At 53.6% G+C, this 24,683-nt stretch overlaps 7 protein-coding genes across 7 annotated transcripts; 3 read left to right on the forward strand and 4 right to left on the reverse strand.

The window, feature by feature from the left end:
- Positions 1–1,094: 1,094 nt before the first annotated feature.
- Positions 1,095–3,096, forward strand: COCSUDRAFT_65216 (hypothetical protein; the record flags this gene model as incomplete). Its single annotated transcript, XM_005649860.1, has 7 exons — positions 1,095–1,221; positions 1,392–1,553; positions 1,706–1,825; positions 2,028–2,213; positions 2,333–2,422; positions 2,665–2,855; positions 3,006–3,096. The coding sequence occupies exons 3-7, from the start codon at positions 1,811–1,813 to the stop codon at positions 3,094–3,096; spliced, it is 573 nt and encodes a 190-aa protein (XP_005649917.1). The 5' UTR covers positions 1,095–1,221; positions 1,392–1,553; positions 1,706–1,810.
- A 331-nt stretch (positions 3,097–3,427) lies between these two features.
- Positions 3,428–5,866, reverse strand: COCSUDRAFT_13265 (DRMBL-domain-containing protein; the record flags this gene model as incomplete). Its single annotated transcript, XM_005649861.1, has 7 exons — positions 3,428–3,630; positions 3,975–4,188; positions 4,450–4,578; positions 4,706–4,820; positions 5,156–5,313; positions 5,493–5,545; positions 5,647–5,866. 7 exons carry the CDS (start codon positions 5,864–5,866, stop codon positions 3,428–3,430), a joined length of 1,092 nt encoding a protein of 363 aa, XP_005649918.1.
- Positions 5,867–7,111: 1,245 nt separating this feature from the next.
- COCSUDRAFT_22629 (FMN-linked oxidoreductase) lies at positions 7,112–9,469 on the reverse strand. Its single transcript, XM_005649862.1, has 6 exons — positions 9,261–9,469; positions 9,010–9,143; positions 8,767–8,900; positions 8,398–8,627; positions 7,890–8,166; positions 7,112–7,602 (listed from the first exon to the last, which is right to left on the reverse strand). The coding sequence occupies exons 1-6, from the start codon at positions 9,363–9,365 to the stop codon at positions 7,298–7,300; spliced, it is 1,185 nt and encodes a 394-aa protein (XP_005649919.1). The 5' UTR covers positions 9,366–9,469; the 3' UTR covers positions 7,112–7,297.
- A 440-nt stretch (positions 9,470–9,909) lies between these two features.
- Positions 9,910–11,040, forward strand: COCSUDRAFT_13424 (trimeric LpxA-like protein; the record flags this gene model as incomplete). The annotated part of the gene is made up of 4 exons (XM_005649863.1): positions 9,910–10,015; positions 10,196–10,339; positions 10,472–10,680; positions 10,840–11,040. 4 exons carry the CDS (start codon positions 9,910–9,912, stop codon positions 11,038–11,040), a joined length of 660 nt encoding a protein of 219 aa, XP_005649920.1.
- Positions 11,041–11,539: 499 nt separating this feature from the next.
- COCSUDRAFT_61596 (hypothetical protein) lies at positions 11,540–15,067 on the reverse strand (the record flags this gene model as incomplete). Its single annotated transcript, XM_005649864.1, has 11 exons — positions 11,540–11,565; positions 11,827–12,022; positions 12,203–12,346; positions 12,466–12,601; positions 12,741–12,968; positions 13,165–13,541; positions 13,720–13,938; positions 14,038–14,127; positions 14,292–14,447; positions 14,559–14,611; positions 14,803–15,067. 11 exons carry the CDS (start codon positions 15,065–15,067, stop codon positions 11,540–11,542), a joined length of 1,890 nt encoding a protein of 629 aa, XP_005649921.1.
- Positions 15,068–16,465: 1,398 nt separating this feature from the next.
- On the forward strand, positions 16,466–17,712 carry COCSUDRAFT_35772 (hypothetical protein; the record flags this gene model as incomplete). The annotated part of the gene is made up of 5 exons (XM_005649865.1): positions 16,466–16,549; positions 16,672–16,736; positions 16,945–17,077; positions 17,205–17,354; positions 17,476–17,712. 5 exons carry the CDS (start codon positions 16,466–16,468, stop codon positions 17,710–17,712), a joined length of 669 nt encoding a protein of 222 aa, XP_005649922.1.
- Positions 17,713–19,332: 1,620 nt separating this feature from the next.
- On the reverse strand, positions 19,333–24,394 carry COCSUDRAFT_46693 (hypothetical protein; the record flags this gene model as incomplete). Its single annotated transcript, XM_005649866.1, has 13 exons — positions 19,333–19,694; positions 20,001–20,160; positions 20,382–20,556; positions 20,838–20,959; positions 21,349–21,538; positions 21,814–22,060; positions 22,361–22,471; positions 22,587–22,775; positions 23,166–23,357; positions 23,476–23,585; positions 23,670–23,787; positions 23,872–23,970; positions 24,299–24,394. The coding sequence occupies 13 exons, from the start codon at positions 24,392–24,394 to the stop codon at positions 19,539–19,541; spliced, it is 1,965 nt and encodes a 654-aa protein (XP_005649923.1). The 3' UTR covers positions 19,333–19,538.
- Positions 24,395–24,683: the final 289 nt, after the last annotated feature.

Here is a 24,683-nt window from a genome sequence, read left to right on the forward strand (position 1 = left end):
CACAACTAAACAATTAGGAGACTTTTCCAGTTAAAGAGTTGCACACAGTGCCGAGCTTGATGTAGCAGTATAAACATTGTGGCGCTGAGAAGTTATGATCGTGAATGAGTCAAAATATGGTAGTGTGTCTAGAGATTTTTTGCATTTCAAGAATGCACTTATGACGGTAGGCAGGACAGATGATACTTGTAGGAAGGAAGTATAGCTGGCGGCAAAACTGGGCAACTTGCCTTTCAAGAAGGCGATTCCTGCTTGCTCATCATCTCAATCTGGCTTAGACCTGGGCTGAGCAGAGGGCCTGTTAGGGCAAGGCACCCTCCATTGTTGTTGCATGGTATGTAAGGCCCTTTATATTTTAGGGTTTATATTTAAGACTCCGGGTGAAATTACTGTGCTTATACTTATATCTGGCGAGTCCAACAAAAGGTAGGATTGTGGCAGCCTTTAACTGCAGCTTGTCTGCAGGACGTACCTTGCCTTTGGCAGGAAAAGTGTGTAATAATAATAATAATACTTATAAGTGCGAGACTGCTTTAACACAATTAGAATAAGCTCACGGGCGAATCGCTTGAGCGCTGCTATTCCTTCCCAGAAAGACTGCCACAGCCACTCCCCAGCTCTATATTCAATGACTGTCTCTGCAGTTCTGGGCACTTTATATCCAGGGGAGCAGCACAGGACTTGACAGATGCACTAGTTGAAATTAGACTTCCTTATTTCCATGCTTCATAGGTCTCAAACATATACCGTACAGGCGTCTGCACAGATAGCTATAGGGCCGGATGCAGCATGCACAGAGTAATCTGCAACAGTTGAGCAATGTATAAATGACCCTGATCAGAATGTCAATGCGGGATTTTTAGCCAGAGGTTCAACATATACCAAAAGGGCAAGCTTCAGAAGAAGTAAGACTTCCTTCGGCTCATCTCGGCCACGCCTCGAACTGTCTTCTTTGTAGTGGTAATTTCGGAAACAGAAAATTGACCTATTGGAACAGCCACCAGTAGTCCAGAATTCTAGACGCTCAGTGGAAAAAGTTACCTCATGGCAACTGGACTTGCGACATGGTGGAACAACCTCCATCCCAATCAGCAGCAATCTGTCATCATAGCAGCGTTCTTCCTGGCTCTGACTTGGGCGATCGGTGGACTTCTAATTTATGCTATACGGGACGCAAATCGTAAGGCAGACGCTAAGAAAGCTGCTTCAAAGCAAGAAGAGGTGAGCTGGCCGATATCCACCACCATATTTGTGCATCAAGGGAGAGTGAGTATCTCTTTTTGCATACTTTCCACGGATGCACGCCGACTCTCTCAGCATGTTGCCAAGATGCAACGTACATCCGGGATCCAGCCTCAATACAGCAATAAATGCTGCTTTTGGAGGTGCAGCCAGCAGGTGCTCCTGCAGCAGGACAGCCACGGAGGGCAGCACCACGAGGCAATCGGCTGCAGGCAGGCCTCAGGCGCCGACAGGCAGCAGCGGCGGCGGCAGCGGCTGCAGCAGAGGAGGCTGACGACGGCTCTGGAAGAGGGGAAAGCAGCGGTGGAGAGGTGCGCGCAGCACTGCCTGCCACTACGTGCTCCGTTACACCTTAGTTCTCTTTCAGCTCAGTGTCCCTCAGGACAACAGTGCATCACTTCTCGATCTGCCAATTCAGCATGTGCCCCATGCACCCATGAGGGCCCTCCGCTGCTGCGCGCAGGATGCAGATGCTGAGGAGGAGGCAGGGGGCGAGGGAGGGAGAAGGCGCGCAAGGGAGGCACGGCGGGAGGCTCGGCAGGCAGAGCGGCACGTGCTGGACGCGCGCATGCGCAAGCGGGAGGTGACACATCCATCGTAATCACTCCCAATTGCATTGTTCCGTTTTTGGGGGTCTCGTCGTGTCCTGATGCTGTCTTGTATCCAGAGAGACGGATGCCTGGATGACGGATATCAAAATGACTCTGATCACAGAATGCGTGCGACATGCTCCACGGCCTGGACAAAGAGCACGGCACAAACTGGCTGCCCTCTCCTGCGCGCAGGCGTATGATGAGCAGAGGCGGAGGCGGGATGCAGAGCGGGAGGCAAAGGAGTTAGCAGAGGAGGAGGAGGCGGAGAGGCTGGCGGCTGAGAAGCAGGCGAGGGAGGATGCAGAGGCGGCCAAGTGGATGGGACAGATTGCTGTGGAGCAGCAGGGCGAGGAAGCCCAGTCTGAGGAGCAGGCTCAGGTGAGTTTGCCGCACAGCACCTGCCCGGATCTGTGTTTGCTCACAGGAGCCGTTGCATGGTTGTTCTAGCTCACACACTTTGGATTCATGAAATTTAAGGCATTGTGCTGCAAATGCAGGGCCTCCTGCAAGCCTTCATTGACTACATCGTGGAGCGGAAGACCGTCCACCTGGAAGACCTGGCGTCAGAGTTCGGCCTGCGAGTCCAGGTCAGCCCATGCTATTTCTCTCCTTTCCGCAAGTAAACAACCCCTTATTGATGCCTGGACCTGAGCAGACAGGGCAGTCTGTTCATGTCCTCTGCACACCCGGGCAATTCCTGCATATGTCCTGCGGACGGGCATTCAGAAAGGGACTTACGCAAGTGTAAATCATTTCTACTCGCCAGTGCAAGGGACCAAAATGGTCAAGTTCGTTCCATTCCTCATGACTGTCATGGTGTGGCTTGCAGGATGCGATTGCCAGGGTGCAGGCGTTGGAGGAGGAGGGTCGCATCACAGGGGTCATGGACGATCGCGGCAAGTTCATCTACATCTCGCGCGAAGAGATGGCCGCCGTCGCAGACTATGTCAATAGCCGCGGCCGCGTCGCAATCGGCGAGCTGGCCGCCAAGTCCAGCACCTTCATCGACCTCGAGCACAAGTGCGACCCCGGCAGCTCAAGTCTTCATCTGCATTGTACTGCTCTCAATGATACTGCTCTCTGTCATACTGTTGTGCACACATGCTTTCTGCTTTTGAACGATGGATGGCCAGAGGGTAAAGCATCCATTGTTCTCATTTGATTTTGCAGGAATGCACCGCGTGCAACCGCTGTGGACCTGGACCTTGATCTGGGCGAAATGAACGTACCACAGCCAGCCCTGGTCTCTGTTGACGCTTAGTGATGTATATGTTGGTTCATAAGCTCGGCAAAATTGTGTATGTGTTGGTGAATCCACTGATTCCAGGCCCTTGGGTGCATTACGAAAAAAACCAGCCTATTGCTAATCTTCTATGTGTAACAAGAAAATTTCTTTCACATTATTACTTTCAGCAACATCTTGAAGGATCCAAAATGACTGTGTCCAACACGATATCAATTTAGCCGTCATATTTCCACTGTCAGTGAGTTCATTTGGCGCTCTATCAATTATTACTTCAATTGTTGGAAATTGTCATCCAAAAATTTACGGAAAATTCTTGACAAGCTGCTCAGCATCAGATGCATGCGCATCAGGTGGGCGGCTGCAGGGAAGCCACCATGTGGCTGGCCTTGCTGCCGCCGTCGTTGTTGACGCTGGGGATAATTTTGGTGGGCCGCAGGAAGTCCACCATCTGGCGCAGCTCCTGGTGGCTGGAGTGCTCCGAGTAGGGAACGCTGTAAACTATCAGCGTGCCCTTCTGCCTCCTGCGCCCCCTCGGCGCGCGCCCCTTGCCTGCAACGCCACGCAAATATTCATTTGCTTCCCGACTGTATCATGCAGGCGCTCACGTGAATCTCTCCCCATCAAACTAAATAAAGGCGTCCAGAACTCCTTCCCAGAATGCATGGCACCGCCTTTTAAGTCTGCATATCACCTGGCATGCACTATCTCAGCAGCTATCTCTTCATTCATTTGCCTTGCAGCCAATAAATTGCACACCTACCAAGTAGTAGAGCAAGCGCAAAGTGAATGGGAATGCCTGGGTACCAGGATCATTATCAGGCTCCGATGACCACTCATGACAACTCATCAAGTTTTTGAGAAAGCAACAGACTTTTCAAGCTGGGGCCGGCCACCTGAGTGCATGGACCAGCCGGTGGGCTGGAAGCCGACGATGGTGGTGTAGCGGCCGCGGTAGTGCTTGAGCGTGCGCGCCATGTGCTTCAGGCTCACGCGCCACAGCGGCACCGCGTGCAGCCGCGCCCGATCATCCGTTGTCAGCAGCGTCTCATACTCAGGCGGCAGGCCCAGCGTGTCCAGCACAGCCCGCTTGCTCACACTCACATACACCTGCGCGCGCAGAATGTCTCACGCTGTCTCCTTTGCTTGCAATGGCGTTCTCTTCTGGCATTGACTCCCCACATGCCACCCTATGGACCCTAGTGACTAAAGAACGCAAGTGCGGGCAAAAATCTGCCAGGAAAGGCAGGGATGCTGCGGGAACACAGATGAATAAAACAACTGTGCATCAGTGCCTCATGGGGATATGCAGCGACACCACCGTCGGATGGTTTGGCTGTGACTTGGCAGGGAAGCATGGTGAGAACTGACCTTGCGCTGCAGGATGCGCGCGACCTCCAGGAACAGCCTCTCCTTGCCGATCGTGTAGCTGCCGAAGAGGAACAGCGTGGCCGGGTTGAAAGCCTCAGCTCTCACGGCCTCCAGCACGAATTGAAGCACCTGTTTTTGCATACACCATGGTACTCCATCAGCTGCTGAACAGGGCGAACGGCAGTCCCGGCCTGGCATTGCAACACAAAATTGATCGGCACCAGATCGATGGGAGACCAGGAGCCTGGGCGGGCACCTGCAGCTGCGGTGGGAAGTTGTACTGCGCAGCGCAGTATGTCGTGTCCAGGATGAGGGTCGCGCGGCCGCGCACGGCCACCAAGGCCCGCTCCTGCTGCATGCCCACATGGTACCTGGCACGCGTGCCACCGCGCTCATGAGCCCGGACTACATTTGCACGGGTATGAATCTTCCAAGCCCCTACATGCTCTTACTAATTTATTACGCGCTTTTCCTGCCAGAGGCAAGGTGCGCGTGCAGACAAGCTGCAGTGAAAGGCTGCCAAAATCCTACCCGTTGATGGACTCGCCAGATCCAAGCAAGAACCTATCAGCCGTACGCACGGTCCTCAGTATTAATACCGCCCCCTGCCAGCCGGGCCCATCATGCTCTTAGCAACACATGAGATCGAGCCATCACGGTAGTGCAACTGCCTGGAAGCAGTTGTCGAGGTAATCAATGCGCACACCGGCAGTCGCCAGTGTGGACGATGGGTGCGCGGCCGGGCGGCTCAAAGACGATCATGGCGGCGCCCGGGCAGTGGTTGGCGTCGACGAAGGTGACGCGCACGCCCTCCACCAGCTGCGCCGCATTCAGCTGCACCACGCGCAGCCGCTCCCAAGGCACCTGCACGCAGGTGCATGCAGTCAGTCATCAGTCACAAACTCACTTAGAATATCATGCTATTTCAGGAGACCGCTACAAAGGTGTTCTATAGAGGCCTTCTTGTGAAAGTTATCTGTCACCCATTGGCAGCCGCAAATGCAGGGATCAGGATGCAGCGAGGACTGTGCAGGCGCGCACACCTTCAGGCGCTGGTGAACGAGCTTGGCGGTGATCAGCGTGCAGTATATGACGCCTGCATGGCCCATCGGGATACATCTCAGTGACGTTAAGACCCCAGAAGGTAGAACATAATGCGCAGGTTCAGCTGAGCATTATGAACATACTGCAGCGCACCGGCTTTGAACTTGGATGTGAGGCCCTTGTAATGGTCGCTGTGGAAATGCGTCAGGAACCACGACTTGCACGCCGCCTTTTCAGTGCCCTTGCCAAAGCGATCTACCAGGAATGGCAAGCCTGGCATCTTCTGCCACGGTGGCAGGCCGCTCCTAGAACCCAGAAGCTTGTGCTCAGTGTTGTGAAATGCGCGCGTCTTCAGTATTACAAGAGCTTGCATTGCATTTACAACAGAAATACCTGGCAGGAGGGGCAGAGGTAGATGCTGGCATTCCTGTCGCAGGAGGTCCACTGCGCTGGAAGTAGCTGGTGATTTTGGAGCCTCCATGACTGGACCCTGCTGTACTCTGCTCCTAAACACGAATTCACACATGCGTCAGAGCCGGACTGATATGATGACAGTGCTTCTTTACTGAGAGGCGATGAAATGATGGTGAAAGGCATGCATGGGTGTTGGCGGTACCTTGTGACTGCTGTCAGCGGAATTGTTACCGCACTGGCTGGCAGGGAGGTTCTGGATGGCAGCCAGGATGCGCCTGCGAGGGCCCAAGGCCGAGACTCCCATCTGTCGCAAGTCCTCGTCTGCCAGAAATTTCAGCAGGTCTGGGGTTATGTGTGCCCTTGTGAATGCCTCAGCTTGGTCTGCCAGTCCGTTGTACTGCAGCCACTGCTGTACTCTGTTCTCATCTGAGCCAGTGCTCTCGCTTTGCTGCTGAGCCTGACTGTCTGCAGGACTGGCAGTGCTGCTGTCTGCTCTTAGGCATGGCCTGGGTACATCATCTGATTGATCTCTGGTATCACTCTCAGCGAGAGACTCGATATCAGTAGCTTTCCGCTTCGGCTGTGAACCTTCTTCAGCATCTCTGCTGGAGGTTTGGACTGTGCCCGAGGAGCTCCCACGAGTATCTTCAGGGCTGTCTTCCCCATCAGAGTGTGCTTCATCTGCATCAGGCTCCCCTGAGTCTCTGCAATTTCGTACGTGTGCCTCTCTGCCTACTTCGGTGTCAGCAACGTCCAATGTGAGCGCTCCACACGATGGGCAGAAAGCAGCAGCTGGAGCTTTCCCAAATTGTGTTTTCAACTCTGGCTGACTGAGTTGTGTGGATTCGAACGAGAAGATGTCATCGTAGGCCCACAGTTGCGACGATTGGATATCGACCATCTTTGCAAGTCACAAATATGCAGATTACTTACATGCAAGACTGCAGGCAAGCTTCGAAGATCTTTTTTGCAAGTTTTATTGGTTGCTCGTAGTGACATTAGCGTGAAGTGGTCAATTCAGGAGCTTGAGAAGAAGTTCTCTTCAAGAATGGGTGTGCCTTGCTGTTGACCTTGGAATTCATAAAAAGTGAGGTCAGGTTGCCTATTCAGGCCTAAACTACGATGGAAGCTTTATCCATCGTAGTTTAGCTGAGCCTTCAAATGCATCAGCCATGAAGCACAGTGTGACCTTCAATAGGTTACTAGAACAGTGTAATTACAATCCAACAAAAATTTGTGCCAGCGCACAAGTGCTGCAAGCATTCAGGCTGCCGGTCAACCGGTTCAAGTGGGTGAACCGTCGACTCGGAGGTAAAAGTCAGCCTGAGGACTCCTGTCGAGAATTCTCAGGCATCATGTCATCTGCCTTTCAATCATCATCATCACGATGTCATGCCGCGGCCTGAAGCACTCGGCGAGCCTCTACATTCCCTAGACTTTCTGCCCTGTTCGCTGCAATCCGCTGCAAAGAAGACTCCTCTCTGTTCTGCTCTGCTATGGCCGCTGCCATGGCAGCTTCCCTCTCCATGCGCGCAAGAGCCCGCTCAGACAGCTTGGGCACAGGGTAGTCGCGCCCCAGCCCCTCTATTCTGCTGATCACGTCCTGCGCTATCTCCCTGATATCCTCCACACCAAACTCCTTGTGCTGCTGATTGAGCCGGTCGCGGAGATCCGTGAACTCTGACAGCCATGCCCCTGCAGCATCACGACAGCAAAACATTGTCGCAAGCATGCTACAACACTGCCACCTTCACCACTTCCCAAACAATACACCTGCTACTTGTCTGAAGGCATTGTGGCTGTGGGCAGCAGATGTGTTCACAGAATTCCCCTCAGAACCGCTTCAAGCAATGCAGACCAAGCCGGGTCTCTCGCACACCTGATGTATATCATGTAATAGGATGCCCCACCTAGAGGTCAGACCGACTCTAGGGTCCAGTGGAATATAGATGATAAGCAGCACCAAGGGTTGGCGTGCGCACCGAGCATCCTGAAGGCGTGCCCGGTGACCATGCGCATGGGGCATGGGTGGGCGTCCACCAGGTCCAGGTACTCCAGCAGCAGATGCGCGCCCTGGGCACCCCCAAAGGCGCCCCCGGGCTGCAGCCGCCGCGGCGAGAACAGCGCCGGGTCCTCCAATAGCGACTCGGCCGACAGCACGCCCACCGCCCCCGTGTATGCCATGCACGCGTGGACGTCCGCCAGCGTCCGGATGTTTCCATTGGCCAGCACTGGGACTCCCACCGCCTCCACCACCGCCTGCGCATGCACGTGCTCTTTTTCAGGATGATGCACTTTGCGCTAAGCTAACAGCATCTTTGACGGTAAATTCACGCTGTCTCTTGCACTCATCTTATCTGCTGCCCGGCAACTGCCCCAAAAGTGCACCGTGCGATGGAGGTGACAGAGGAAGTGGTGGTTCAAGACAGGCGCTGACATGGCACCATGCAGAGGGAAGTGTCAATTTTGAGAAAGGAGCATGGGGGGCACCTTAATGGCATCCCAGTCGGCATCAGGGCCGTTGGACTTCTTCTGCTCCCTCAGCCGCCCGTGCACAGCAATGAGGCTGGCCCCGGCCCGCTCCAGCATGCGCGCATATTCCACCGTCTTCTGGCGGTCAGGGAACACTCGGATCTTCACCGTCACCGGCACGCTCAGACCCTCCGCGCACGTCCGCACTATCCTCTCCACCAGCGGCAGATCATCCATCAGGAACGCCCCTGCAGCCATGCAACGCTGTTTCAGTGATGCACTGTGCCTGATGCTATTCCACTGGCCTCACTGAATTAGCAGCCACTGGCAATCGGTTTGACCAGCACAAGAATAATTGGGAGCCACACAGGTGCAGGGGGATCTCACCATAGCGGCCCCTCCTGGCGATGCGCTGTGGGCAGCCCAGGTTCAGGTCTATGGCATCAGCATGTGGCTCCACAATGCGTGCAGCAGCAAGCAGCGTCTCCGGATCATTTGCACAGAACTGCACCATCAGAGGCCTGCGCAGCCACAGCAACTGAGAATCTGAGGGCACCAGATAAAATGCAACCGTTCTTCTCCAGCAGAGAGAGGGAGTAAAGGAAGGCATAGCATACACGAGATTCCCACCTGTCTCCTTCACAAGTGCTGAAGTGCTCTGCTCGGTAGTTGGGGTCTTGCAGGAAGAGACGACTATGTAGCATAGGAGTGTACGCTGCAGTGGCGCCGTGCCTTCTGCAGAGCATGCGGAAGGCCAGCTCCGACTAGAGAGTCGCAACACACAAGATATCAGGTCGCTGAAAACCCTCACATCGTCGTTGGACTGGTGTGGGTACTAGAGCAAAAAGCAAAAGGAATAGCAAATATGGGAACATATATACCTGATCAACCATCGGTGCAACAAAATATCTGGGAGATCCCCAGCTCCGGAACATTTCCCAACCTCTCTGACCGTGCGTTGCTGCGTCTGGTTCCTGGGCAGCCATGGCTGCCTGCACCGTTGTAGCCTGCCTCGGAGCAGTGAGCTCTGCTAATGAGCGGCTAACTTGATACAGGGATGGTACTCTTAATGAATGATACCGTCCAACAGGAAATCTGGCACCGAATGGGAAAGCACTGCACTGAATCCTGTAGTAGTGAACGCTGCGCATTATGTGCTGTCGCCCACCATATGGATCTACACCTCGCTACGCCTTCCTTAGCATATTATTTGCGGTTGAAAGATTTTGAAAGGTATCTGAATCAACAGAGGTGCAATGAACTAAGGAACGCACAAGAAAAGCCGCGCGGCTGAGATGCATGCTTGTGATTGTAGACTGCCTTGAAACAGTTCCTTCCAAGCTCCTCCTGGATCATGTCCAATTTCAGTGGCATACATTCCTAACTTAGGAATCCTAAGACTCAAATCCTTCAGATCAATGCGCTGTTCTATTGCCAGGGCTTGACAAGCAAAGGTGTCGGGCGCGAGTCTGCAGTAGGTCAAGCAGAGTACTGGGCAGTGGAGGACAGGTCTTGATCGCGCGCTGCCCAATGTCTGGCATTATTCAGAGATTAGGTTTCATCATACGCGAAACTGGGCAAGCTTTGGATCGTCTTGGCTGCCGCTTGCAGGGCAACAATGCGTTTCTGGAAGATGGTATTCTCCCCTGCTTAATTTTATCACGCAAGATTGCAAGTGACTGTTGCTGTTAAACATGAAGCAAAATTTGTGGCCATCCTTCATTAACAACCATTGTCGTCATGCTACTTTCATCAACCCCTGAAGTCATGCTCCAGATCCTTTCAAGCCAACGTTCGTGTGTCTCCCTTGGTGCAGTCTTTCAGCACCGGACGGTGATGAGTTTGGGTGGCAAGAAAGCCAGCATTGGGGATGGGGCATTTGTTGCACCCAGTGCAGCTGTGATAGGTGATGTCACCTTAGGGAAGAGGTCTTCCATCTGGTATGGAACAGTGTTGAGAGGTAAGCTCTTGTCCTCCTTGCTTGTGATGAATTTCAGTTTGTCTTTATTGCTCATCTGATATATATGAGCTTGAAGCAGCATGCGCCGTTTCCTGGATGCACCTCCACTGCACCTTTGTGTATGACTTGCAGGCGATGAGGGCGCAATCACAATTGGGGACAACACAAACTTGCAGGACAATGTTTCTGTACGGACCAGCAAAGCCTTCCTGGGAGGCCATGCTGGCGCCACCAGCATTGGCAACAGCGTGACAGTGGGTCACAGCGTCTTGCTGGACACTGTGACCATTGAGGATGAGGCACTCATCGGCATGGGTGCCACACTGCTTGAAGGGGTGAAGGTGTGGTCGCATCGCCTAGGCCCCATGCTTGACTGTTGGGGTTTCCACTCTTATGTCGGAGGCCGTACCTCCTTGCAATAGATGTAGGAAGCTAGCTCACATTGCACAAAGTTGCCAATAGATCTGTAGTACTTACTTTTGGTGGGATCTGCAATGCAGGTTGAGAAGGGGGCCCAGGTTGCAGCAGGGGCGGTTGTGTCTCCAGGCACAGTGATTCCATCTGGGGAGCTTTGGGGTGGGAATCCAGCGAAGCTGCTGAGGCCTTTGAAGCCAGAGGAGGCTGCGTTCATCAGCAAGAGTGCACAAACATATGCTGAGCTTGGGGCTAAACACTTGAAAGAAACAAGCATTGGCCACTGAAGAGCTTGAGGCAAGTCATGTTTCGGAAAGTTTTCAGGGAGCTCCCGAAGAGCTCCAAAGTCAATATCGACTGATTCACTCGATCAGACTCATGCATAACAACTCACTCGTATTTGAGGTCTCAACCAGAAAATTCAAAAATAATGCTCAACAACATCTGATTTTTGGCAATCAACCATATTCAACATGCGCAAGCTTCCGAAGGCACAGAGCATTCAACTGTCAACCCAAACCTTATCAATACTCTTATACATGATCCTGCTTTTGGTACACGTCATGTGCCAGGGAGCACGTGTTCTTGGCAAGCTGCATGTGCGTCGTGCTGTCGTGTGAATGACAGCATGACAGCAACATGCAGCAGGACAAGATAGACGATGACAATCCAGGTCCGCAGTGGGACATGGCCCCGCAATGCCCCAGGCCCAACATCCCTTCCAAAGAGCTGGCGGTGCAGAGGGTCGCTGCTGCACACACACAGCTCGACGATTACAGTACATGCTCATGCTGACAGGTGCTGCTGCCGACCTGACACAACATAGAATCCCCAAACACACTCTCCCTGTCCCCACTCTTGGCAAGGACAATCACCTCCTGCAGGGATACGGCCGCTGCCATGGCAAAGCCACGCTGGCGGCCATGTGTTCAAACATGCTCTTCTGATAACATGCAAGAATTGGAGGAAGTATGCACATCAGGGCCACATGAAGCCCATTGCGTTGCAATGATTGCGATGCCAGTTGTTGGTTTTACGTCCAAACAGAGCTGCAGCACGCGCACACCTAAGACCTGGTCGCGCCTTGTCCTTCTTGTTGGCTGCCTCAATGTCCAGCGAGGACGCTGAGCTGGCGGATGGCAGCAGCTGCTCTTCCCGCCACCTGTCTAGGCCCAGGCTGGAGATGATGTCTGCTCGCGACGGCAACCCGTACGCGCGTTTCCCACGCGCCTGCCTCAGCTCTGCCAGCTCACGCTCCAATGCTGCAACCTGTACAGCGTGGGACAAGTGGGTGCCATGCATGCGTGCATGACATGTCAAGTGTCACAAGTCTGCAGATGCGGCCCCAAATCTGGAAAACGATCCTGCACTGGGCACATGTCTGGCAGACAACCAAGCCTGCTCTGCCTTGCAACAAATAGAACATAAAGGGGCTGCTGCATGCTTAACCTGCTCCCTTGCTGTGCGAGCGTCCTGCAGAGCGTTGTCTGCGGCTGCAGCAGATGAGGTAGCGGCTGCTTGACACCGCGCCTCCGTCTCGCGCGCTGCCACAGCGGCTGCCTCTGCCCGGCTCTGCCACCGCGCAATGTCCATCTGCGCCAGTCCATTCGCCTCATCAGGCGACATAGACAACATCCTGATGAGCGTTCTCAAAGGCTGTTGTGCTGTGATGCTGTGTTACAGAAACTAGAAGACCAGCCATGGCAGCTCACCTGTGATGACGATGTTGCAGCAGCCAACTTCTGTTGCGCTTCTTCCAGCTGCTTCTTGGCTCTGGCAGCAGCAGCCTCAGCCTCATGTGCGCGGGCATTGGCCTCTCTCACCTCTCCTTCTAATTTTACAGCACCCCTGCACACAGGATCTTTGCCTTGTTAATAATCCCTCCTGGCAGATCTCCTGGAAGGGCCTCTCTATTTCTCCTACTGGTCGGTCTTATCTGTCTCTCCTGCTTGTCCAAGGCGAATTTTCAAGCATCACAAGTACTCACCCTCGCAGCTCGTTGAGGGCAGCTTCAGCGGACCCAGCTGCGGCCCTGGCGGCTCGATCGCGCGCGACCGCCGCGTCGGCAGCCTCCTGCGCGGCCACAGCAAGACTGCCGGCGTCCTCGGCATCGCGCATGCGCGCAGCCGCCTCCCTGCGAGCCTCTTGCATAGCGGCAGCAGACGCAGCCGCCTCCTGCTGAGCCTCTGCCAACGTGTGCTCCACCTGCTTCAGCCTGCAGTCCCACCCACCATCGCAATTCGATTCTACTGCATCCTCTTCGCAAATGAAGCACACGCCGCACACCTCTCGTGAGCACTTGCGATAAAAGCAGTAGCAAATAGCTGCGCAAGCAAAGCGCCAGTGTCTTCTATACTGCGCAGCATCCAAAGGTAACTCCAGACAAGAAGGTGGGGAGGGAGGGGGCGCACCGGGCCTCCAGAGCGTCGCGCTCAGCCTCGAGCTCGGCTTGCACCTTGCCAATGGCGGCCTTGACGGCGTTGTGGAACACCTTGGCGCGCCGGTCGGCCTCCGCCTTGAGCTGTTCGCTCAGCCCCTCCGCGGCTGCGCGCTCGTCCCTTTCGGCCGCGGCCACCTCCGCCGCGGCGCGCGCCTGCGCCTCAGTTTCGCGCCGGGAGCGGTCGGCCGCCGCACGGTTGCGCTCGGCTTCGTCCCGGGCCGCCTCAGCAGCTGCCGCGCGCGCCTGCGCCTCGGCTGCTGAAGTCATCGCCGCCTGTGCTCTCGTCTGGGCTGCCTCGAGCTGCGCTTCCAGGTCCTCCCTGGCTGACCTGCTCTCGTGCGACTCCGCCTGATTCATGGCACATCAGATGCACATCAGCCGTCTGAGAAACCCCGAGATAACCCACAGACCACATGACCAACAGGCACTGTTACTGCTGCGGTCATGGAATCTTCGTTGAGCAGTCAACTGCACCAGGCCGAAAGGGTTGTCCAGCCAGGCATGCATGGAAGGAAAGGATGCTCACGGAGCTGTCGTGCTGGGCGCGCGCATGCGCCGCTGCCGCAGCGACACCGGCGTCAGCAGCGTTGCGATGTGCATCTGCCAGCTGGCGCTCCAGGTCAGCAATGTTGGCGTGCGCTTGCTCCTCAACAGAGGCTGAATGGGCGCGCAGTCTGTTGTAGTCCTCTGTCAAAGATTCGTTCTCCTCCCTCAGCCTTTCCAGAGCGCTTCCGCGCGCCTCCACCTGTGCATCCGCCAATCACTCTGATGTCATGATGTTCAACTTATTCTGAAGAATACATGAATTTCAGTGTGCTGCTCTTTCTTCAAGCCCTTGCCTCACCTCTGTGGCAAGCTGGAGGAGGCGTTGCTGAAGGGTGGATGACAGCCCGGCAAGCTTTGCCTCTGCCTCTCGTGTCCGCGCCTGCTCAGACTGTCACAGCACCAGACATGTCAGTCAAGCGAGTGCTCCTTATTGAAAAGCGGTTGGTTTTGGCAGCATATGGCAGCTCGGGCAGAAGATGTACAGCGGTGTCACGCTTGTGCAAATGATGCTCCGTGAGGGAAGCTGGAGGGTGAGATCTGTGAGGTGCTGACCTTGAGCCTCATCGCCATGTCATCCTGCTCTATCTGAAGTCGTATGACCTCCTGCTGAAGCATTCTCGCAGGCGAGCTGCCGTCGCTGTCACCTCGGCTGTGCAGTGCAGGTTGCCCTGCACCCTCCAAAGGTGCTTGTGGGCTCGGTGAGGGGGCCTGAGCACACCAAACAGATGGGGATTAAGGACAAGCAAAACTGCATGCAATGCTTCTGCTCGTTGATTTGCACTGTAGATAGTTGTCAGGACAATTGAAAGCAGATCTTACCCGCTGGACAGTTCTGTATGATGGAGACTCCCTCACATCAGGCGCCGAATACCCTGTGCGCCGCCAGAATCCAAATGAAAGTTGTATCAACAATGCCACATTCTAGATGCTAACATATTTATTGCATTCAAGCCCGTTCAGATGGAATGCTTCCCCCTAGGCTTGGCATATGTGCAGAAAGACCCATGCATGCCCTGGCCTGGTGATCAGTTATAATGAGTAGATCAGAACTTTGCATCCTCACCGTCGTACTCTGCCCAGTCAGAGGCAAGGGACTGAGTGCCGCTGTTGCCAGACTCCACCGTGCGCATCCAGGAGCTGCCGATGTCATCACTGCTGTGAGACTTGAAGGGGGGCCCTGCGCTTGGCTGCCCAGGGCCCATCTCCCGAGGCGAGCCTGCCCTCGAGCCTACTATGGAGCCCGCCCTTGACAAGCTCACGCTGCCCCAGTCACTGGAGTAGCGCCGCTGCCGCGGCTCTGCCCCTCCCGCGCCTTCGCTCTCAAACATCGGGTTGCTGCTTGCAGATGCACACAGGTCTGGTCAGGCAGCCATAGCGAACACTGCGTGATGATGCCAGGACGGCGAGTCACAGTGCAGAGTCCCACCTTAGCATCGGGATCTGCATGTCATCCAAGGTTCCGCTGCCCTGCTGTTGGCTGCCTGTGTCTGAGAGCCTCGCCGCATCGGAACGAAGTCGCCTGCAGTGGAAATCGCGATGAGAAACCGGTGCTCTTTGAGGGTGCTCAGCAGACTCACATCAGACCAGGCACAGATCTCACAGACGACACAGATAATGGTCAAGTATGTACGGGTAGCACGCACCCATCCACAAAATGGCGAGCTCGTCCGGCCACTTCTTTGGTGTCCATCCATTCAGCACCCTGCTTCACCTGCGGCACCCCAAAAGGAAAGTAACTTTCGATGGTAAGATAATCAATGGCTTCAATAAATTCTTCGATTTGATTGAAGGTCTTCTGGTGTTCCAAGTCACAAAACACAGAACTGAAGGATACTCGTCCTAATCATGAGGCAAATTTGAGCATTTGTTTTCCATAGGAAATGATCAAGAGCCTCGATCAGGCTGAGCACATCTGGTCTGAATGGCCCAAAACATACATCTTTCAGTGTGGTGGTTGCCTCTGATAGGGCTTCACGCGAAAACTCCTTGACCCCATCTTCCACTGCCGCCCTCAAAGACTTCCACATTATTATGCGTTGGAAAAGTCTGTTATTTGACGAAGACAGTCCCTTTCTTGTGCGTCCCAATCGAATACAAAGTCAGGATGGAGAGGCAATCGTCAACGACAGCACATCCAATTTCTTCACTGTACAATCAATGCCTCAGATGCCTCATGATAGTAAAAGATCGGTCAACTCCTCAAGATTATCATCCACATCTATGAGTTTCGGAAATCAAAGTGTTGGTCAGAACGGGGGTGGTGACATCACCCGCTCACGTCACCTCCAGCCTGGCAGGAGACCCATGCAAGAAGCAAGACGCCTTCGCACGGCTTCGTACTTTCCCATCGAAGCCTGATCTTTCCTTGATCCATCAAGATGACGCCACCGGGATCATGGCGGCGTCGAGCTATGAATTTCCTGTGTGTCTGCTTGTTGTGTCTGGCCTTGATGGGATTCGCAGCTGGGCGCAAGTCCAAGCTCCGAGAGAAAGCTCGGGAGCTGATTTCGAGCGGCAATAGCATGTAAGCGTCACCATGTATCTTGATGCACCTTTCTTCCACAGCTGGTGTCGCAGATGTGTTTTGGAACGTTGCCTAGGTGGAGTACTAGGCAGTGACAAACCCTCGGTGGTGATACAAAATGGAGCCTGAAGGTTTACGGCTCTAACGATGTTGCAGGAACAGCGCAAAGAAGGATTGGGAGAGGGGAAATGGCGGTGTATACATGGAGGTCCTCTCTTGGGAACCACGTGCATATTTGTACCACAACTTCCTGACAGAAGCAGAGGCTGATTACCTGGTGCAGAAGGTATGGATTCAATGACTGACTTGTTGATCTTTGAAGGCGTGCATGACCCCGAAAAGGACTTTGTACTGCTTTGCTATGCAAAGGCAGGTGTTCACCCAAACGAGGTCCTTCATCATATGCAGGGCAAGCCCCACATGGAGAAGTCGGAGGTGGTGGACAATGAGACAGGAAAGAGCGCACCCAGCAAGTAAGACTGCCCCCCAGTGAGGACACAATCCTCGGGGATGTTTCTTTGTGCGCAGGGCAGACGCTATGTCATATGCACATGGTGCTTTGCAGCCTAGGACGTATTACAGCATGCTGATTGCACATATTACTGTGCAATGGATCGAGGATAACATGATCGGGGTATTCTGCAGACCCCTCTGTGTTCATTGCAATTGATCTACTTGCAGGGTGCGCACCTCGTCGGGGATGTTTCTGAACCGCGGGGAAGATGATGTCATCGAGCGGATTGAGGCGCGGATTGCCAAGTACACGGCGATCCCAAAGGAGAACGGCGAGGGCCTACAAATCCTACATTACCAGGTGCTTGACACTTTCTCTTCTTCTGTCACACAGCCTCATTGGTTTACCTGCAGCATACTGCCACATGCGAGCAGTAAATAAATCATTGCTGGGAGCTGGGCCTGCTAAAGCATAATCATGGATGCAGGCGTCTGAAGAATACAGGCCCCACTTCGACTACTTCCATGACAACTTCAACACCCAGAATGGCGGCCAGCGCATCGCCACAATGCTCATGTACTTGTCGGATGTTGAGGATGGTGGAGAGACCGTGTTCCCCGAGAGCTCGGACAAGCCGGTATGGCTTCTATTCCCTTGCCATGCATGCTTGATCTGATGAATGAGCAATTTCCTGCCAGAGGTCTTGTATGGCATCCAATCCATCCAAGGCATATCATTGAGGCCGTTTTGGCACGCAGAATGTGGGGAATACAAAGTTCTCACAGTGCGCGCAAGCCGGAGCGGCTGCTAAGCCAAAGAAGGGGGATGCGCTGTTCTTCTACAGCCTGACCCCCGATGGGCGCATGGATGAGAAGAGCCTCCATGCTGGATGCCCTGTAATGAAGGGAGACAAGTGGAGCGCCACAAAGTGGCTTCGAGTGGACCGCTTTGAAGCCGGCTGGTTGCCAAGAGCTGGCCTCAATAACAGGTCCTAGCGCGTGTGATTTTCTGCATGTGCAACAATTTTGTTGATCGGACCAGCGTGTTCCCTTGTATTGATGTGGGTGCTTAAACTTGACTTTTCGAACTTGAGTGTGAATTTCACAAGAAGACAATTGCCTGTGAGCTGGCATGTGTGACTGAACAAATCTGATGCAGTCTGGTGAGACAGAAAGGGAGCAAAGAACCCACAAGTCGTAAAGTAGTGCTTGTGAAGGAATGCGTTGCGAGGTTCGTGGATGAGCTCAGGCAAACTCATGAATGGGACTTTAAATGGGCAGGTGAAAAAGATAACATGATCATGGCAGCCTTTTCAGGCTTTAAAAGCTCTCCGTAGAGTCCCTGATTGTCTGACGCAGGCGGCGGTTCCGCAGCATTTGCATTATCGTACTGTGTACATTCAATGCAGTAGCAATAGTATCTTATTGTCCTGAATCCTACGTGGGAACACCCTGCCAGGTCAGCAAGATCTCTTAGGGGAACCAACAGACAGGGGTCAGCCCTGCAATGGTCCGCATTGGCAGCACTACACTGCAAGCAATGGTTTGCGCCCTGCTGCAGCACTGCTGCACTTATGCATGGACATGCATCCAGTACTGGGATGCCGGAGACCTTGAGATTGACCAATGAGTGCTGCAGATGACAGCAGCACAGATGACGAAGGCATATAGCCCAATCCTTTCCGAAAGGAGTCATGATCATATCAGCATTGAATGCTGAGCATTCACTGCATGGCAAGGTTTGACTCAAGTCAAGTTGGGAACTGCTGCCAGTGCTCTGTTTCGCACGCGGCTGGGCGGATTTTCTGCATGCAATGGACCCAATTGGATGGGCTTAAGATCCTCTCATGGCATTGCATGGACTCAAACAACATTCATATTCCTTTAAAGAGTGAGGCAGCTTCAATCTAGCTAGACAGGCTGGGACAGCCTCAACAGGCAACACGCCTGCATATTCTCACCAACTTGGCAAGCCAAGGTGCTGCAGAGACATTTAAGTGCAACAACGGTGAATATCAGGGAACATATTTGCTGATCTGTCCTCGTGTCAGCGTTGACTAGGAAATATATATTTCTCGTAGGCCCCCGCAGATCAACTGACAGGTACACCGATGGCAAACAGCGAGAGGCCTCCAGAATTCTACATAAATGAAAAATGGGACAAATGCATTGATTTAACATTGCGCAGAGTTGTGTACGGCACTCTTGGCGGTGGAGCAGCAGCTTTGATACTCTTCAGTAAGTCACTTTCTAGATCCGATGCCCCAAAAAAGAAGGTGTTCCTAGCTGCTGGGAGATAATTGGCACGTATCTCTTTCAAAAAAATCCTTCGTTGTTGGTGGCTACATCCATATCGGAGGAGATGACAGATCTCCCATCCTTGCAGGAGGAGGTGGTGCAAGGGCTGCCTGTGCTGGCTTTGGTGCTGGATTTGGAGCTGGGGCAGCATACTCTGAATGCCAAAGAGAGGTGAGCACAAATGAAGTCCACCCAGCCAGATTCATGAGCTGCAGAAAGCCAGCTGCTTAATGCAGATTGGTACTAAACTCTGATGTGTACTTGTGCAGCTGCAAGATGTCCTTGGCGTGAAGAGTCAATGAGCACTGGTGGGCATCGATACTTCCACGTCTTCAACATGGCAGACAGTACAGCAACGGTGCAATGACACCTGAGCAGGCAGCACACACAAGGGCTATTCTGCCCTTTGCATGTGAAGAGGCGCCGCTAATAGCACATCATGAAGTAGACAGTGCGCTTGATGTTATTGATATGGCACAAAACAAAGCATTGCGCCTTGGATCAACATGATGATGTAACAATGATCACAAGGGAACAGCACTCAGGCCTTCTTGCTTCAGAAAAGCGGCGACATCTTGAAAGTCAGGGCCATCAAACTCCACATCAGCTGCCAGGAATTTCTCCACCTGCAGCCCTCCTTCTGTGCACAGCTGTCCCAGCTTTGCCTCCCCAACTTTTCCCTGCAGAACCCGAACGGCATGTCCACTCAATTGGCTGTCCAGTATCCATGAAAACAGGGCTTACGTCGCCCACTGATACAGAAATACAACACAGGTGCATGACAGGATTCTAGCAAAGTAGAGAGGCGCTGCCAAGCATATCCGACAACCCAGCCCTGCCCTCTTGTCCAAAAGCTAAGGAGATAGTCTCATCACAATTCGATTCTGAGCACCAATAGGGGCTTCAACAAGACCAGATCCTGGTCGATACCTCTGGACCATAAGAAGCGGATCAACCTGCACTCTATTACATGCTGATCGACGCACCTTGACATAGCGCAGGGCTTCTGCAACGCCTCGTCGCCTGGTCTCTGTGTCCTCCACCTTCTCATACAGCTCCACCAGCTTCCCTGCCGGCACAGCTCCCTCTGCAACTGCAAGCCCCACCAGCGACCCCAGCAGCTTCGGCGCCTTTGGCACATCCAGCCTGCACCCATACATTCCCCCTCATATCGAATCTCAGAATCCAGAACTGTGGAGCAGGTAGCTTCAGAAAATTCCATGCACATGTAACGGAACTCCACAACTCCATTGGAAGAGAAGTCCAGAGAGTCCCTGAAATGCTCTGGAGCACCAAATCCCGGACATTGGAAGTTTGGCAGGTGATGTACGGACTGTCAATCTCGGCTTTTGTGGGCAGGCACTCACGCCAGGTCCTCCAGGAGGTCCGTCTTGAGCTTCACACCGGTGACGAAGTCTTCCAGCGAGTATGCGTTGCGGCGCAGCAGGGACACCAGCAGGTCCGTCAGCATCTCGTGCTCCTTTGGTCTGATGGTCTCAAACAGCGCGTCGATGCCCATGTCCACCAGCTTGGGCATGAAGCCTGCAGCGCACACCCTTCATCCCTCAGGGCACACCCACATAACCATAAGCAATGCATGTCCCAGAGGTATTTGCTGATGTGGCATCAGAGCAGGCATCCAATGATGACTAATAGTGGGGACTGCCTCAGTCACGCATCCAAGATTAATAGATCAGGGTCGCAACAGTAGACAACAAACTATAAACGACAGCAAATGACAGTTGGATGACATGTCTGGCTCGGTCTTCAGAGAAATGCAGAGTGAGCGAATGCAAGGCATAAGAAAGGTGGTGTCGGCTCACCGGGTGCAGCCAGTTCCCGCGCGAGTGTGAGAGCCTCCACATGGTCTCCAGCAGACAGGAACTCACTGAACAAAGACTTCGCCTGCGATTCCCTCTCCTCGTCTGTGTACACCTTCTTTGCCCTGCACACATCCAAGCAGTCCTCTGTTACCAGCATGCTGTGCACTGGAGGATTGACTCAAGGTGTGCTTAAGAAGGGATCAGTGGCGTTTGTCCGGCACACAGCAGCTGTGCCTTGGCTGCTCCAGACAGACAAAGCAAACGGTGTGGCTGCTGCCGCCTGGGTTGCTATTGTGCGATTAGTAGATCCCGGCTTTCTTGCACTGCCAAAACTGGGAAGGGAACCGCACGATTATCACCAGCCCAGACACTACATGGTTTACTGCATCCTTGCTTGCAGAACACTCCTCTGGTAGCAGCGGAAAATTTATCCCGTGGCTCTTGTCAGGGCTGCAGCCATTAGCATGTTCAAATTTTGAGATCTGACTGCAGTAACAACTGAGAGGTGTACCTGGGTGCAGGCGCAGCAGCAGCAGCAGGAGCGGCGGCAACGGGGGCCGGAGCAGCTGGGGCGGCGGCTGCGGCAGGCGCGGAGCGCGCGGCTGCGACCGGGGTGTATTCACCCAGGAACGCACTCGTGTGGCTCTGATCGCCAATCTTGGCCGACCCCTTCTTCCGGCCAACCGTCTCCCAGCCATCATCTGCTCACATCAACAACCTTGCTCAATGCATTATAAATCTTCACAATGTTTAAATTGGGAATAGACGCAATAGAAAGCCATCCAAGTGGCAAATTTTCCTGTCTCAAGCAGCCCTACTGTGAGTTGTAGGGCCCTTTTGCTGCAAGCGAAGCAGCATGAGCTGCACATGTAATTCCAACCAGCATGGCATTTATGTCCTGCACAGGGAGGTTCAGGCAAGATCCTCATGGACACACATCTAGGTGATGCGTGCTTGTGAAGGCACTGGTGCTCACCGTCGCCCTTGAAGGCTGGGAAGAGCTCAACGTCGTCGGCGAGGCCGGGCACAGCGCCGCGGGAGTGGGCCGGAAGCGGCGCGAGGCCGGGCAGGACGGCGGAGGGGATCATGCCCAGCTCGGCATGCGCGGCGGCGTGGATCTCGCTGATCTTCTTGGCCTCCTCCTTCTGGCGCCGCGGCACCCACTTGGACTTGCGCAGCTCCACTATGTCCCGGATCATGAACTTCACCCTCGCCGACAGCGCCTGTGTACCATGCCACACCACACAACGATCAGCCCTGTAGCCCATATAATCCAAATTCAATCGGCACACTCGCATGCTCTTGCCTTAAGACGGATTGCTTCCCTTGCAAATCCAGTGATCTTCCTGATGACGAGAAAGGCCAGGCTCTCATTCCGGAATGCTTTCACATTACAATCCCTGATTCCTTACAAGTTCACCATGTACTGCTAGAGGCCTTTCAAATTCAATTCAGAGTCAATAGGAAGAGGCACAAGTGATGTATTGAGATAAGCAGCCTGCCAGGCCCGGCTGGCGATGTACCTTGTTCTTGGCCCACTTCTCCAGGATGGCAAAGTATCCATCCAGGCGCTTCTTGTCCTTTGTCACCTCCTCCAACTTCTTGCCCACAACGGTCAGCATCTCGCACATTGCCTGCGCACACATGGGAGAGACTGTGAAACCTGCAGATGCTTTGCCAACCATTTGAGGCCCAAAGACAATCCAGAATTTGATATTGCAATTTTGACAAGCAGATGGTGTGAGTCACCTCCACATCGTCCTCAGCAGGATCAGATTTGCCGTCGCCAAGCATCTGTTGGATGCAGGCATGCAGGATTTTCTCGCTGACAACCTCCTGCTTGTACAGCTCTGCAATGAGCCTAATGTTGCCCAGTGTCCTCATCTTCACCTTCCGCTCTGCGATTTCCCTTTCCCCATCTGGAGTCGTCTGGAGCGCCTAGTGACAAAGCAATGCCACACTCAGTAAGCCTTCTCCCAGCACCTTTCTGGATAGGTGCAGTGCCAAGGGACAGTGTATAATCTACTCATCTATCCAGCACCAGTTTGTTTTGACAGGAGGACACAGTGACGAAGTCCACCTCACGGGCCTCTTGAGCCCCCTCAAATTCCTCCTGACACGTGTTCAAGAGAACTCGCTTGAACGTCATTGGCCGCGATTCACCCTCTGGAGGTGGGAACTCTGGGAGTCCCTACAAAAGACGCCGCCACAACCATATCGTCAGGGTGTAAGCATACAGATTGCTGTGATTCATCTTTTGCATTTTGGCCATTCAACGAAAAGCGCAGTGGAAACCATGATTGGATGGAAGGTGATTGCGCCTCTCACCTTGGACAGGCGATCACAAAGCTGCGCGTACATGAAGGCAAAGGTGGGCTGTGCCACTGCATTCTCAAAGACAAGGCTAATGGTGGAATGCAGGACTTCTGCGTCGTTCACAATGTCAAGGACTTGCTGCAGCAGGCGGTCAAAGTTCTCCGGCGTGAGCTTGTTCAGAATGCCCTTCACTTGCCGCGTCGCCTGCACGAAACAACATTTGTCAGCCACCCTAGCAATGGTGCAGAACCTCGCCAACTAAACGACCCATGTGTGGCGGCATGTGTATCTGCATATGGGAGTACAATCCAGTGATTGTCACCTTTTCTTGGCCGCCGGTTGTTGTGCCTGGCATCCAGGCCTTCTTCCCAACGTCTGCTGCCCTCTGGATCTTGGGAGCTGGTCCGTTGGACTGCTGCGCTGGTGAAGGCCCTGCGTGAGAGTTTGGCCCACTTGACGGCTGTGACCGCTCCCGCTGGGGTGCAGGCCGTTCTTGCCTCTGTGCCTGCGCTTCACCTTGTGCCCACTGCTGCACAGGCTGCTGCTGTTGTCCCTCCCGCTGATTCTCTGGGGCAGGAGGCAGCTCTTTCCGCGTGTGCCAGTCACGTGTATCTGGCTGCTCAGCTTGGCGCGGCTGCACATGTACAAAGTGACAGCTTCGAGCCTGAAAATTTGAAGTCACTAGTGAATCTCGCACATGTCAATATACTCAGCGTACCAGTTGTGCATCCACCGACTCTGCGGGCTTGGTGGTACCAGGAGCATCCAAGAGCAGCTCCTGCTGCCCTGCTAGCTCCGGAGGTGAAGACATACATATCTGCAACCACAACAAGCAAATCATCGACAACATCCAGGAGTAACTTACAGAGTAACCACAACAGATGGGAGTCCATAATTGATTTAGACGACCACAGCCTCACAGCTGAGAGATCACACCTCTCGGAATTTCAGAAGGAATTCATCCGTGTATCTGATAATCTCTCCGGGCGGCTTCTTCCGTTCTTCCCTCAACGGACCTGCTTCCTGAATCTGTTCACAGATTGGGTGCAACAAAAAATATTAGACGTTACATATACTGCAATCTGGTCACACTAACGGGAGCAACTTGTGAAAGCGTGAGGTAGGAATAGGGGACATTTAAACACCTTCTTGGGCAATGATGCTCCAGCCCCACGACCGAATCCTGCAAAAGGATTCTTGTTTGGCCCAGCACCACCTGGCCTCAGAACGAGCTGCTCCATGCTGGAAACAGTGTTTCCCAGACAAAAGCACCTCCGCTGGTATGATTTCTCCTCAGAGATTCATCAATCAATCATTGGATGCCCATCACTGGGCGGCTCAATCTGTTGTGTTACTGACCCTCGCATATTCTCCAAACTCCCTCGAACCCTAACTTCTGAACCTTGACTTCTCTGCCGTATTCTTGTGGTTGCTGCAAAAGTTTATTGTGGTTGCTGCCAAGACAAGTCTGCCAAGACAGGTTCGAGGCATCGTTCAGTCCAATTAGGGCTGTGCTAGTGTACTGTGGTA

Source organism: Coccomyxa subellipsoidea, assembly GCF_000258705.1.
Source record: "Coccomyxa subellipsoidea C-169, whole genome shotgun sequence".
NCBI classification, from domain to species: domain Eukaryota; kingdom Viridiplantae; phylum Chlorophyta; class Trebouxiophyceae; family Coccomyxaceae; genus Coccomyxa; species Coccomyxa subellipsoidea.

Excerpts from the sequence above, each read along its gene's own strand:
- COCSUDRAFT_22629 (XM_005649862.1), bottom strand. The coding sequence starts at position 9,365 with ATGGCTGCCCAGGAACCAGACGCAGCAACGCACGGTCAGAGAGGTTGG. Across the intron at positions 8,901-9,009 it reads AGCACTTGTGAAGGAGACAG|GCCTCTGATGGTGCAGTTCT; the intron begins GTGGGAATCTCG and ends GTGGCTGCGCAG. Across the intron at positions 7,603-7,889 it reads GCACGCCTTCAGGATGCTCG|GGGCATGGCTGTCAGAGTTC; the intron begins GTGCGCACGCCA and ends GTGATGCTGCAG.